Below are 15,332 nucleotides of genomic sequence, written 5' to 3'. Positions count from 1 at the left end.
GATCGGCTCGCTTTTCGTTTGTTTCCTCCAGTGCAATAATCCTATCGAGGATAGGATTAGTGTACACTGGAGCTTTCCTGTACTTGCCCCCAGATAGGGGTGTATGGGTTAGAATTGGGGACTTTGTAGTTGTGGGAGGGGTGAAGGATTGAGTAGGTTTGGCATTGGTTTGTATAGGTAAGGTTATCGTTTGGGTAGGGAGGGAAGTGGTTAAAGCTAAAGGTAGGGTTTGAGGTTAGTCTGTAGTTGAGGTTTCAGGTTGGGTTGATATGGGGATAGATGTGGTTTGGGTACTAGCTGAGGATGTGAAGGTTAGTGACCAAAAGGTTGTAGGTCTCAGCAGTGAGATAAAAGTTGGTGACCTAAAAGGTGAAGTGGTTTGTGTTGGTGAGAAAGTCTGTTGGGAAGGTGAGATGTGTTGTGGTTTGGTTTCGGGTTGGTCTTAGGATGAGGGTTCATTTAAGTTGGCCAGGAAAGAGGTTTGGATAGGTTCATGTTGTTATAAGGGAGAGATATCAGGGGAGGTTACAGGTGAGTCATGGAGTTTTCTTGGGGTGTGCTTTGTTTTGGGTTTTGGTCGAGGAACTTTGTTTGTTTTCCTTTTAATGCAGCCAAAGTTCGGGAAAAGATAGTGGGTGAGGCAATGTAAGGGTCAGGTTGAGTTGATTGTGGAGATGGAGTGGTGGTTTGTGTCCCTGTGGTGGAAAGTTTGATGACCAAGGACGAGGCCTTCTTGGAGTCCCCCGACTTTTCTCAAGCGCTTCAGCGATTGCTCGGGTTCTTCTTCCTCTTCTGTCTGTTGGGAAGAACCACTAGTAGAAGGCTTACTAGGCGCCTTCCTTTTCTTCTCTTCTTTCTTTCTCTTTCTTCTCTCAACCTCAGCCTCGGACTCAGTCTTTATAGCCTCATCATCAGGCTCCTCAACATCCTACTCGTCATCACTATCATCATCATCACCACCATCGTCATCACCACCCCCTTCTTCAACATCTTCATCATCGGGTTCTGTTTCGGCAAACAACCCGAACTTAGTTCCGGGAACCTCACCATGCAAAGATGGTGAAACAAACTGTATTTACAGCAATGATGGATCCTCCAAGAGGATATCACTCTAGAAGAGCCGAGAAAGGCCGAGGACGTTTTTTTAAACAAAAGGCACAATAATTAGAGCACGTAACATTTTTTTAAACAATTGTAGGCATTAGCCTCCTGGAAGAAGAAGAAGAAGAAGAAGAAGAAGAAGAAGAAGAAGAAGAAGAAGAAGAAGAAAGGCCGAGGCTGCCCTTTTATTGACAAAAAGGAAGAGGGTATTACCAGGGTAACTTATTTATTTTTGTTTTTAGAATAAAATGGCGGAGTAGTCATAATTCCTAAAGACGTAGAACCCAGCAATATCTAATAATTATTCGATATGATGTGAAATATGTGTATGACTAGGTTAGTAACTCGTGTATTACACGGGATGAAAAATGATATAATATCAATAAAAAATGTATGTATATTCGAAAGAAGTTATATGTGAAATCAAACATGAATTATATGTCATAGTATATGAAACAAATCTAATATATATATATATATATATATATATATATATATATATATATAAAACATGGTTGTAAAAGTCGCTAGGCGGATCCTAGGCGGCTGACTGGGGAGTTGGGTGTACTCGGGGTACTCAGACATGGTAAATATAATGAAAATTAATTTTTGAGTATTATATATACGCCAAATGTTATTAGTTTACCAATATTTATAACAATGTATACGAATATCAATATAAATAAGAGAAATACATTTTTTAAATGCTAAATTATTCTAAAAATTGCTAATCATTAATTAAAAAAAATGATATTTGTTCTTTAATGTTATAGAATTACGAATAATGTTTTAGATTTTAAGTCAAAATCGGCACAAGTTTACCAAAAAGATGTGATTCTGGCTGAGGTTAACCACCTTTGATCGATTCTTAATAACTAGGCGGAGTCAAAGAAACTCCCTACGACGACATACCTTGTAGCGAGTACTCGGCCTTGTAAACCTAATATCATAACATTGATTTAAAACAAAACATGTTTTCCACATGACATTCAAATATGCAATGCATTGAGGTAATTAGAAATTGTTAATAATATAATTTTAAGAAAATCATAATTGGTTTAATTAAGGTAATTAATGAATATTAAATAGTAATAAATGTATTAATTGTTATATCATTGTTAATTCGGTGGAATATGTATTGAATAAAAATTGATTAGTTGGCATCCTATATAGATGTCATAATTAAAATTAATCATTAGAGATGATTGACTAAAGAAAAGTGATTTTATGGAAAAACACTTAAAATAGATAACTTCCAAATATCGAGCTTGATATGTTACATCATCATCAAATTAGGTTCTTTGATTAATTTCCAATAAAAAACAATCTTGTTCATTCATACTTCTTCACACAACTCATCATCTATGATTTTAAATTTTAGCAAACAATGATTCACTGTATCCGGACATTTTTGAATCCAGACAAAATCATGAGTTGAATTCTGGAGCATCGAACAAAACGAAAATTGACATGGAGCGTCTAACTAAACGCGCTTGGACGCGGAGCATTGAACCGAACATGAACTGACCCGGAGTGTTGAACCAAAGTGAAAGCGTGGAACTAAAGGCGAACTGACCCGGGGCATCAAACTAATTGGGAACTAACCCGGAGCGCCGATTTGAAAACGCTACGAATCGTAGCATCGACCCGAATGCGACAGTGCCAGTCGACCAATCAAAAATTTCAACGAATTTACTTGAATTCCTCCATATTTTAGAAAGATTTTGAATTTCTTTATTTAAAGGAATTTGAAAGAATTGAATTCTAGTTCTAATTCCAATTCTTTGTTAACCAAACACACTAAAATTGAATTAAGATTCCAATTCTAACAAAACGAACACCTTAGGGCGTTCGGTTCACGGATTTTTTTCTGAAAGAATTGGAATTTGAATTGAAATGGAATTTTTGAAAAATTTATAATATATTCATTTAGTAAGTTGTTTAATGGAATTGGAATTCTCATCATCTCCTTTAACTCACCGACACGCCCTCCCCCCACCCCAACAAAGATTAAAGACTTAAAACAATAAATTTTTGTAAGAGGGGAGGGGGAGGTTGTGGAGTGCCTCCCAAAATATTTTTTCTCGCTTAAAAAAAAAGAAAAATAAAGAATAGTGAACTTTTACGATGGCGGGTGATTGGTAAGGTCCCACCCTCCAAAATAAAACAGTTTGATTTTCTTTTTTTTTTGTTAGAAGTAGTATCCCAACCTAAAAAAAGGTCATTTTTCTTTCTTTTAAAGAAACAAATTAAAGAAAATTCTGAATGGCCCCCTCTTAAAAGAAAAAAGTAAAAGAAAACCAAATTAAATAATTTTTTTTTTGGTGCAGGTCCCTTCTCACACCTAAAAAGTCATTTTTTTTCAAAAAAATGAAAAACAAATTTAAGTAAAAACTTTTTTTTTGATGTGAGGGTGGGGTGGATACCTCCTCAAAATATATATGTGTTTTGGTTTAAAGTAAAAATATTTCATTGGTTTATTAACATTCCTTCTAAAATTTAAAGGATTTTTAAATTCCATTTAGCGTGCGGTTTCATTGGAATTTATTTAGGGAAAATCCTCAAAATAGTTCATTTATAAAATGAGATTCCAACTTTGTCGCTTAAACTTAATATTTTCAAAAATAGATCGCTCTAACTCATCTTTGACCACGTATTAGGAAATCTAACGCGTCTTTGACGACATGTTAGCAAAACACATTGTTAAAGACGCGTTGGATTTCCTAACACATGGTTAAAGACGCTAACACGTCATCAAAGACGCGTTAGATTTCCTAACACATGGTTAAAGATGAGTTAGGCCTCCAAACACATAGTCAAAGATATGTTAGCATCAAACGCGTAGTCGAAGATATGTTAGCTTTTTTTTTTTTTTAATATTATATTTTTATAACTAGTTTTACTTATTTTGTTTTTCTTTTATAACTTTTAATATATAAAATTTTATATTATTTCGAATATACCGACGAGAAATGTTTACTTTTATCTACGGACCAACATAAATTTTATATTAAAACCTAGCGGGGTCAAATTTTATTGATTATTTCGATATTGATTTGGCACGGCTCGAGTTTGAGTTAGTTTATGTTGGTCATGGGGTAAAAGTAAGTATGTCTCGTTGGTATATTCGTAATAATATAAACTTTATATATCAAAAGTTATAAAAGAAAAACAAATATAAGTTAAACTAGTTATAAAAATATAATATTAAAAACAAACAAATAAAAAAGCTAACATATCTTCGCCTACGCGTTTGATGCTAACATATCTTTGACTACGTGTTTGGAAGCCTAACTCATCTTTAACCATGTGTTAGGAAATCTAATGTGCCTTTGACGACGTGTTAGCGTCTTTAACCATGTGTCAGAATCTAACGTGCCTTTGACGACGTGTTAGCGTCTTTAACCATGTGTCAGGAAATCTAACGTGCCTTTGACGACGTGTTAGCGTCTTTAGCCATGTGTTAGGAAATTCAACGAGTCTTTGACGACGTGTTATGCTAACATGTCGTAAAAGACGCGTTAGATTTTATAATACATGGTCAAAGATGAGTTAGAGAGGGCCATTTTTGAAAATATTAAGTTTAGGGGACAAAGTTGGAATCTTATTTTGTAGATGGGTTATTTTGGGAATTTTCCCGATCCCGAAATTCGGAAATTGTTGGTACCGGTACCGAAATGTTCGGTTCGGTACCGGTACGGTACCGGTATTTCATGAAAAATTCGGGAAATACCGGGTACCGTACCGAACCGTACGGGTACCGATACCGATATCAAAAACTCAAAACTTGATACCGATTCGGTACCGACGGTACCTAATCAATACCGGTACCAATCGATATCCGTACCGAAAACGCTCATCCCTAATACGGGGTTTTCTTACGGTGACAGATTTTTAACTCTAGTGTTTATAGAAGAGTTACAAATAGAGCGTCAAAATCGAAAAAACACTTAAAATAGATAAGACTTCCAAATATCTAGCTTGATATGTTAGGTTCAAACATTAATTAGGTTCAAACATTAATTTCTCCCAATAACAATCTCGTTCACACCACTCATCATCATCATCATTATCATCTATGATTTTCTATGATTTTGAATTTTAGCAACCAATGATTGATTCACTGTATCCGGACACTTGTGAATCCAGACAAAATCAGGAGTTGAATTCCGGTTCAATCCGATTCCCACCTGTATCCACGCATTAATTGACTTACTGACTTAGAAAGATTTATTTGTTGTCAATTTAAGTAAGGCTGCCATGAAGCATCAGTATCAGTTAGTTGGCACCACCGATCCAACGACTGTTTTCAAATCAGATTCAAACTCTCAGGCGTCGTCGTCGATGGATCTGGTCACTAACGGAAGCGTGGATTTCAGAGGCAGAATCGCCGATAAACGCAAGACCGGTGGATGGAGAGCTTCTCCGTTTATTATTGGTACGGTGTAATTTTAAATTTACTGTAAATTATTGTTCTGATTCGTCGGTTAGATAATCATATCTTGTACAGTTAGGACTGGCAAACGGGTTGGGTCGGAATGGGTTAGGGTCGAAACAGGTAAAATTAAAAAAAAAAGGATTTTTGGGTCAGGTCGGAACGGGTCTGGATTGCAACGAATCTGGGTGGGTCAGAATGGGTTTCTGGTCAAACGGGTTGGCGTTTTTTTTTTTTTGGCTATTCCTGAAAACATGATTTTATCATTACTATCCCTTTGGTTCAAGTCGGGGCAGATTCGGGGCGGAACGGATTTCGGGTTAGAATGGGTTTCAGGACGAAATGGTTTCACGGGTTTCTTTCGGTCCAGGACGAGTTGTACTTGTAATCTCTTGTTACGAGCTAAGGCAATAATAAGAAGTCATTGGTTTTGTGTTCATTTGCTTTTTTCTTTTTATTGCTGAGGGTTTGGTTACTGTAACCGAGGATCTTAACAGTTCACTTCTTTTGGCAGCGAATGAGGCGGCGGAGAGGCTGTCGGCGTTCACGGTGTCAGCGAGTCTGGTGTTGTATTTGACCAAGGAGATGAAGGAGTCGCTGCCGGATGCTGCAACACATGTGAGTGATTGGGTGGGAGCCACGTATCTGCTTATGCTTCTCGGAGCTTTCCTCGCAGATGCTTATTTGGGCCGTTATCTCACCGTGATACTCTCGTCTGCCGTCTATCTCGTCGTAAGACCCCTCTTAGTTTATTCGGTTTAAGCGGTTTTGCCGTTTTGGTTTAGTTTGGTTTTTTAGTTTTCAGCACAACCAAAAGTCAGATTTTTTTTAAAGTGAAAACCCAGTTCGGTCACAGTTTAAAACGGAACCAAAACTGAATATGTAGTTCAGTTTTAAGCAGTTTAGTTTGGTTTTCGGTTTAAAACTGAACCGAAACCGAATTAAGCTTGGTTTTAAATGTTTTTGGTTTTGCTTGGTTTTCAGTTTTCGATGCAGTTGATTCGGGTATTGAATCTAGAATTATTTGCCCAAATAATTGCAAAGGTTTCAGGGGTTAATAAGAAATATTCCATTTTAAGAAGTATATAATTATAATTAATTAATAATGAAGTGTTTGGGTTGACCCGCTTAATTAAACGTGTCATGTTCATAGTTAACCGTTTAATTAATGAGGTCAACCCGTTTGATTAAACGGGTCGTGTTCGGTTTGACATATTTAACCGCTTAATTAAGCAAGTCAATCCGTTTAATCAAAATGGACCGACCCACAAACCTGTGTATGACCATCCAACCCATTTCTTGCAACCCTCCAACCTGACTATAGCGCGTCAACCCGTCTTACTCGTTAAATAAATAGGTTAAACGGGTCATGGTTTGTGTTACGTTGTATGGGTCATTTTCGGGTTCAACGGATCAACCAACCAACCCAAATCACGTCAACCTGATAGAATTAACACCCCTAAATTCACAACATAGAATCATAGAAGTATAAACCGCATTCCATAAAAAGCTAGAACAAACTAATTTCACCCGAGTTGATCACTTTTGTTTTTCTTTTCCTATAACCAGGGAATGATAATGTTAACCGTTTCGGCTTCAGTGCCCACCTTACGCCCCACTCCTTCCAACCGCCAATCGGCAACCCCGGGCCAATCAGCATTCCTCTACTCAGCCCTAGCCCTAGTAGCCCTGGGAACCGGTGGGGTCAAACCCAACGTCCCCTCATTCGGGGCGGACCAGCATGATGAAAACGACCCAAAAGAACTCTCGTACAAATACACTTTTTTCAACCTTTTTTTCTTATCCATTAAAGTGGGGGCGTTGTTAGGGCTGACCGTAATGGTGTATATAGAACAGGAGAAAGGGTACGCGTGGGGGTTCGGGCTCCCGACTGGGATCATGTTTGCATCGGTTGTGATTTTGGCAGCTGGGTTTCCGAGGGTACCGGTATAAAAAGCCCATGGGGAGTGTTTTTACGAGATTTATTCAGGTGGTTGTGGTTGCTGTTAAAAATCATTTTAAAGGTGTTCAAGTTGGTCCGGAAGTTAAGCTTTATGAGGTTGCTACTGAAGAATCGGATATTTTGGGTGCAAGAAAGCTCTCTCGTACTCCTCAGTACAGGTTAGCGTTCTTGCTTTGGTGCAGGCTGGGTCGGGTTGGCCTGCAAACACTTTGTCTAATCTCGTAGATGTTTATTATAGCTAAATCATATGTTAATTGTGATTACACAACTGATTCTTAGATCATTGTAATGATGTTTAAACGGGTTCTGCTCAGTTTTGTTCGAAACGGCAAAAACTTTTCGATAACCAGGGCGTGTTCGGGTCATCCTTGTTGACCCGTTTAACCATTTTCCTTAAAACAAAATGTGTTTGTATAATTAATTAAAGCAATTGGGTATGTTAGTGCCAGTTTTAAAATGTAGAATATAAATTAGTATCTAATCTAACTAATATATTAAAGCAATACATATTCCACATGGCTTTCAAATATGCCATCCACATAGGATGCCAACTAATCAATTTCCATTTATACATATTCCATCTAATTAACTAATTTTTTAATTACCATTCATTCAATTTAATAATTATAATTGTTTTATATGCTTGATTTCACTTATAACTTGTATCAAATATGTAAATATTTTTTATTGACGTTATATCATTTTTCAGCCCGTGTAATGCACGGGTTATTAACCTAGTATTTTATATAGATTAAACATAACTGTTACCTATACATTTTGGATTTTTGGTTATAATTTTGATTAATATGCAAAAAAAAAAAAAAAAAAAAAAAAATTCAGGCTAAGCACTGCCCATCTAACACCCCTATACTTATTGCTTTAAACTAGTTAGATTGTTCAAATAATAATGTTAAAGCAACTGGTGATTACTTAAATAGTAATTTAACAATCAGTAATTTGGTTTTCAGATTCCTGGACAAAGCAGCAGTAATGCAAGATCCCGAGTTAACCGACATAACAGACAGATGGAAACTATGCACTGTAACACAGGTAGAAGAATTAAAAACCTTCCTACGTGTCTTCCCGGTTTGGGTCTCAACCATAGCCCTCTCCCTTTCCTTAGCCCAACAATCTACCTTCTTCTTAGCCCAATCCAAAATCTTGGACCGACACCTCGGCCCAGACTTCCTCATCCCACCGGGCTCCATGCAAGTTTTCGCGGTCATTAATGCGTTTGTCACCGTTCCCATTTACGAAAAATTCATAGTCCCAATCATAAAACGGAAAACAAAGCACCATCGGGGCCTGACATCATTACAACGAATGGGGCTCGGTTTGTTCATCTCCATTTTTTCCCTTGCCTCGGCCTCGGTAATCGAACACATGCGTAGGACCCACGCAAACCCCTCTGGTTTATCTGTCTTTTGGTTGGTCCCACAGTTTTTTATACTGGGTGGAGCTGAGTCATTCACCTATGTTGGACAACTGGAGTTCTTTTACGATGAAGCGACCGATGGTATGAAGAGTGTTTGTGGGGCGTTGTTTTTGAGTGAGATTGGGATCGGGAGTTGGGTAAATACCGCACTTGTTAAAATCGTTGAGCGGGCCACCGGAACAGGTGAGGGCGGGTGGTTAAGAGATGATCTTAACGAAAGTAAACTTGATTATTATTATGCGATATTGGCGACGATTAGTGCGTTAAATTTGTTTTTATACGTGTGGGTTGCTCGAAGGTACAAGGGTAGACATCAAGGATGAAATTTGTGATTATAGTAATGTTGATTGATTATTGTTTAATGCCCTCATAGGGTCCGGGTGTTATATTTTACACCAAATGTATTAGGTTGGAAAATTGAAGTTTATAGAATTATAATTATTATTTTTAATGTTGATACAAAATTCGTGAAAATCATAAAACTTTTATGATTAAATGTGTAATTATTATGCGAGTAGAAGTAGAAGTAGAAGTAGAAGGTCTAGTTTTACAACATGAACATGCATGCATAAAAGTATAAAACATCATTTGGGGCCCAAATAATTGAACGTTCAACATAAACTTCTCGCCCATTTCGTCAATCTCTTTCATAAATAAAACTGATTTTAACATTGGGTTAAGGTTAACGAAATGAATATGAAGAAGTCTATAATTCTTTATGGATCCGTAGAACAGGCGCATTCAATTCAATAACACACGCCATGGTCAAGAAACGCACATAAGATGTGCATACCACGTGACACTCGATTATGAGATGAGCTCACGTGGGTTAATCAAGCTGAATTCAAACCTAGGGGAGCACGGCATAGTTTGAGTAGTTTGTTTACATCTTAAGGCTAGTTTCACAACAGTTTCGGGTGTCTACTGTTTTTCTATCTTCAAAGCCCCGGTTAAAATGTTAAAATAATAGTATACCAAACAAAGAGGGTTTTTTTTTGGGGTGGAAATGAAAAAAAAATTAAAAAAAAAAGACAAATTAGTTGGGTTGCATGGCTAAAGATAATAATTGACAAAGATCGGGTGGATTAGAGCATTCCCAGTCTATTCCCTATCATGTCCATACAGTTAAATTAAAAATAACTTGTTTTCTCTATTTTTGTCAATTAAATAATATTTTTTATATCTCTGTTATTATCTTTTCTTGCTTATCCACTCACAACCACGTTTATAAAATATTAAAAAATTATACGGTGTGAATAGTAGAAACTCATATTTAACTTTTCCATATAACATTTTCTCAGGGCTGTCTCTGAGGATTTAAATACCTCGTCCGGGCCGAAATAAGAAGACCCATAGGCTCTTACGAGTAACGAAATATATAAGCCAATTGGCTTTGATACCATTGTTAGACCCCTCGATCTTTACCGCCCTCTGATCACACTTCGATTTCTTGGACACCATAATCAATAAACAAATATAACAATAATATATGGACAATATATATTGAACAAACAGGAACTTAAATTGATACGAAACAGCGTATGTTAATATTGATGCTTACAAAACCTTCTGAATGTTCATCCTATTTATACTACTTAAAAGGATGCGATGTTTCACAGAACGGTTATGAGATAACAGTTTGCAACTGCCGTCCCTATATTCATACATAATATTTGTTTGTTGGCAAGCAGCCCAAACAAACATTAAACGAGCCAACTACTAGACTACTAAAACAGCTGTAACGGGTTCATTAGTTTCTGCCCAAACGGGCCCAGACACAAAACCAATTAAAAACAAACAAAGTTAAACGTACTGAAAAATAACGAAAGACATTAAAACTAACAGCAAACCCAAATGAATTAAGGATAACAGATGTTGTGCCACTTTTGTGGCTCCGATTTTTGTCTCTTATGGCTTTGGTTCAACTATATACGGGTTCTGGAAGTTTAATTGTGACACTGTTTCCGGGTTCGATTTTGTAAACCCAAGCGACAACGATATTGTGAGTGTTGCGGTTTGCATTTTGGAAGCCTAGGTGACGGCGGCGGTGGCGACAGAGATAGCAACTTTTGGTTGTCTATGATTTTGGCAGAAGTAAGAGGGTGTGCTCCGATTACGACTGTTGCTAGGTGGAACCATAAGTGGCGGCGAAGGTGATGTGTCTGAATCGGTGAGTTGTGTTCACTACATCAATACAACACTTGTTTGTTGAGATGCCTGAACTTATGAGTTTGTTGTTTGTTCTGTATGAGATTCTATTCTTTGGGTGACTGTGATTGGTGACGGCAATGGTCCGGCGGCCCTGAAATCTCCAAATTACGAGTTCATCTGCTCTCGTTTCCTTCGATTAGCTAATTCTTCTTTTTAGGTCTCAGTTTCAGTTGATTCGTTTCTTATTTGAATTGATTAACTGAATCTGCTGCTTTGTATGTTGATGATCTAAAGGTGTTTTGATTGAGGTGTTTGGCAACTGAAACCCTAATTTAGTCATCGGGGAGGAAGTAAGTGACCTATTTCAGAAGGTGTTTTGATGGTTTACTCTTAATAATTTTTGTAGTTTTCGGTTTCATTAGATACGATACGGATTAACAGCCTTAGTAATATTATGGTGCTTCATCCTATTCTACTGATTCTATCCATCTCTCTAGTTCAGATCACCTTGTTATCGAATTTGGATTAACCGAATTGTCTCATTTTAGTGCTTTGTTGGATGGATTAGTTATTTTTTTCATTGATCAGTTTAATAATATTCTGTGTTTCTCTAATTTGTGTTTTACTAGTTCAATTTTATAATAGATGACCTATCTATTATTATTTTATATTAGACTTACTTATGGCCTGGTGCTCATTCTGGGGTTGCTGTTAGAGGCTTATCTAACTACCTTCACGAGTTCCAGGCCAACTTACGTTATAGTTTTTTTTTTCAGTTGGTTTTTTATATACGGTCGATGGTTATTGTAAAGCATTTTCTTCGTTTGCTACGTGTATATCACGTATCATCTACCTTTTTGTAAACTGTATACATTGCTTGATTTTCAATTGCATGTTGTTGTGGCTGTAATTCTCTCTAGTGTTTGGTCATAGGGTGAGTTTACGATCACTCTGTTGAGTTGAGTTGAGTTGTTGTTTTGCCTTTTCTGTCGTGGGGTTGTTGAAGTGCTTCCATTGTCTGTTGGTTCGTATTGTAGATTGATAGGCTGCTAATTATAACAAGTTGATTGTTATATTTTCCACTGCAAATGTGTTGTAGCCATTAATGCTTGGTAGGTCATTGTCAAAATGTAGATTTAATTTGGATGATGTATAACGTCGCGTGTTTTTTTTTCAGGTGTTTCAGTTTCTTGCTCTTGCGAATTTATTTCAGCGTCCTTATTAGCTGGAATAAGCATAATTTTGCCGCCATGGCCAAGAAACTATATTGTAACATATGGCAAAATACAACAGAACTATTGCAAAAGATATGGTAAGAGTTGTGGATTTTGTATGATTTTCATTTCATCAACAGTTTGACGCAGCTTTCAGAAAACCGAACCACTGGCGCAACGTCATACACTAGTTTTTATTAAAGGCGACAATGGATTGATTTTACCTAAAAAAAATGCAAAATAATAATTTTGTGATTCTTGTTCATGGGTCTCATGGAAATCAACCTAAAAACAGTAGCCTAAAGATCACACAGAGTACAGTGATATTGAGTACAACAGACCTTTTAGACCAAAGTGGAGTGGGGACCGCAAGGCTTATTTTTCAGGTAATTTTATGATCTTCATGTATATTGAATAAATTAAGTATTAACATGCTTATGATAATAAAAATACACAACTTATTTCTGCATGTATAATAAATTAATTATGCCAGGTGTGCTTTTATCAAACTTTACAGTTTCCTTTTTTTTTCCAATTATCTTTTGCTGTCAGATATTTGACTTCCTCTTTATATATATGCATTGGGTGTTTTGCGCATTGTTAATTTGGTTCCTTACATTCGCAAGCGAACTGTAAGTGCTACTTTGAGCAATGATCTTTTTATCCTTAATGCTGCGAACGGTGCAGGTTTTGTTGACCCTAGAGGTATGTTTGACTTGCTAGTAAACTTGTAATTAGCATTTGTTGTTTTTGTACCATTAATGTAAACTTGCATTTGTTGTTTTTGCACAGATTATTCAGCTAACATTGAGCCATCTGGTGAATCTTGTTTGCCTTCTGCCATCAACTAGTAAGAAACCAACTGTGCCAGCACCATGACATGTCATCATTCCAACCTAATGCTCCTATAGATGCAAGTATCAACATTTCCAGCTTGAAGGAGCCACAAGAACGAAAGTGTTAGTTAATCTTGAATAAAAAGAATAAATTGAATAAATCATGGGTCAATAAAGAGTAATTCTAGGAGGAGTGATCCTAGGAGCAAGATTAGGTTCTGTTATTATTTAGTCTTTATGGCTGAATAATTTTGTGTCTTATTTTTAACAAATTTCCTTTCTTAGTTACCTAGCCTACCTAATATAAAAGGGGCAGTCCTGCAGCATTGTAATCAACACAAAACACAAAAATACTTTTGTTTGCTTTCTTTCAAGCAATAAGAATCGGGCTGTCTGTTTTGTTTTCTCTTGTTCTTGATTTGTGGTTTTGATCCAATTGTCTTCATTTGGTATCAGAGCACCAGGTTAAGAGTGTTCAGTTGCTTGAAGGCTCAGTCTTTTTCGACGGACAGAAGAAGAGAGTATCTCAGAAAGCAACAGAAAAGGCATGGCAAATCCAGCAAACCAAGGAGGACCAAGAGAAGCAATCCATGGAGGACCAAGAGAGCATACCTTGTCATTGCAATGCCCGATTTTGACTCCCTCAAACTACACTATCTGGGCTGTCAAAATCAAGGCTATTTTCAATGTACATGGTGTTTGGGAAGCAATCGAACCAAGGGCTGGAGTCGAGGTTGATCCGAAGAAAAACAGCCTTGCGATTGCATACTTGTATCAAGCAATCCCAGAAGAACTAGTTTTGCAGCTTGCTCATCTTGAGCAGGCAAAACAAGTTTGGGATGCTTTGAAGGCAAGATTCATCGGAGCTGAACGAGTTCAACAAGCCCGTTTGGGGCTGTTAGAAACAGAGTTCGAGGCATTGAAGATGAAGGAAAGTGAATCAATAGAAGACTTTGCTGGAAAATTAGGAGAAATCGTATCTAAAACAAACAGCCTTGGAGGGGAGATGGAAGAAAAGAAACTAGTTCGCAAGTTTCTTGGGGCTGTTCCTGATCGGTTTCTACCAATCGTAGCCTCAATCGAACAATTTGCTGATCTGGATACTATGTTATTCCAGGAAGCAATCGGGAGATTGAGAGCCTATGAAGAAAGAATAAAATCAAGTACTAAAGGTGGCGACCAACTCCTATTATCCTATGAAGATTGGCAGAACAGAAACCGCGATCAAAAGGGTTCTGGTCGGGGACGTGGGTCTGCTGGAAGGAGTAATAGAGGCCAAGGGAGAGGCAGAGGTCGATCATCTTCGAATGGTGCGAAAGCTGAAGAACGACAGCATTCAAAGGGGAGGGATAGATCAAACTTGAAATGCTTCCGATGTGATGGGAAGGGCCATTTCTCGTCTGATTGTCCCACAAAACGAAGAGATGAGGCAGCAAATCTTGTACAAGAAGATGGACCAGCACTGTTGATGACAGTTCATTCAGAAAGCAAGAAGGAATTTGTTTTTCTAAATGAAGATAAAGTGATTCCACAGCGGTATGATCAAGAATCAAAGGAAGATCACACATGGTTCCTTGACAATGGTGCAAGCAACCACATGACGGGTAATCGTGCAATCTTTTCCAAACTCAATTTCAACACGGTTGGAAATGTTCGATTTGGAGATGGTTCATACGTGAACATAGAAGGAAAATGAATGATTATCTTAGCATGCAAGAATGGTGAACAAAAGATTCTTGAAGATGTCTATTACATACCTTATCTAAGAAGTAATATTCTTAGTTTGGGCCAATTTACAGAAATTGGATATTCGGTTCTCATGAAAGATGAGTACTTATGGATGCGAGATGCAGAGGGGAGACTCATCATGAAGGTGCTAAGGTCTTCAAATCGGCTGTACAAGATTGATTTGAAGGTGGCAGATCCGGTTTGTTTGCTGTCAAATTTGAAGGACGAGGTTTGGGTATGGCATGCCCGACTCGGGCATCTCAATTTTGACGCCATAAAGCTGTTAGAAAACAAGAATATGGCAATAGGAGTTCCAAAGATTGAGCACCCAAAACAGGTATGTGATTCTTGTCTTATTGGGAAACAAACTCGAACCCCTTTTCCTAATCAAACAAGTAATCAAGCCAAGAAGCCTCTTGAGCTAATTTATGCAGATGTGTGTGGTCCAATCTCTCCCTCCACAAAAGGT

At 37.4% G+C, this 15,332-nt stretch overlaps 1 protein-coding gene and 1 pseudogene across 2 annotated transcripts; both read left to right on the top strand.

The window, feature by feature from the left end:
- Positions 1–5,361: 5,361 nt before the first annotated feature.
- Positions 5,362–9,414, top strand: LOC143636664 (protein NRT1/ PTR FAMILY 8.1-like; annotated as a pseudogene). Its single transcript, XR_013154280.1, has 4 exons — positions 5,362–5,539; positions 6,051–6,268; positions 7,106–7,657; positions 8,468–9,414. The product of XR_013154280.1 is annotated as a protein NRT1/ PTR FAMILY 8.1-like (transcript).
- Positions 9,415–13,682: 4,268 nt separating this feature from the next.
- On the top strand, positions 13,683–14,831 carry LOC143636679 (uncharacterized). The gene has a single exon (XM_077104212.1). It carries the CDS (start codon positions 13,683–13,685, stop codon positions 14,829–14,831), a length of 1,149 nt encoding a protein of 382 aa, XP_076960327.1.
- The last annotated feature ends 501 nt before the right edge of the window (positions 14,832–15,332 follow it).

The sequence above is a fragment of the Bidens hawaiensis genome, unplaced genomic scaffold (assembly GCF_021521415.1).
Source record: "Bidens hawaiensis isolate Kalapana, Puna unplaced genomic scaffold, B.hawaiensis_p1.1 tig00008037_1, whole genome shotgun sequence".
Classification (NCBI taxonomy): Eukaryota; Viridiplantae; Streptophyta; class Magnoliopsida; order Asterales; family Asteraceae; genus Bidens; species Bidens hawaiensis.
The sequence above is the reverse complement of the archived record's forward strand: the minus strand, read 5'-3'. Positions and strand labels throughout refer to the sequence as shown.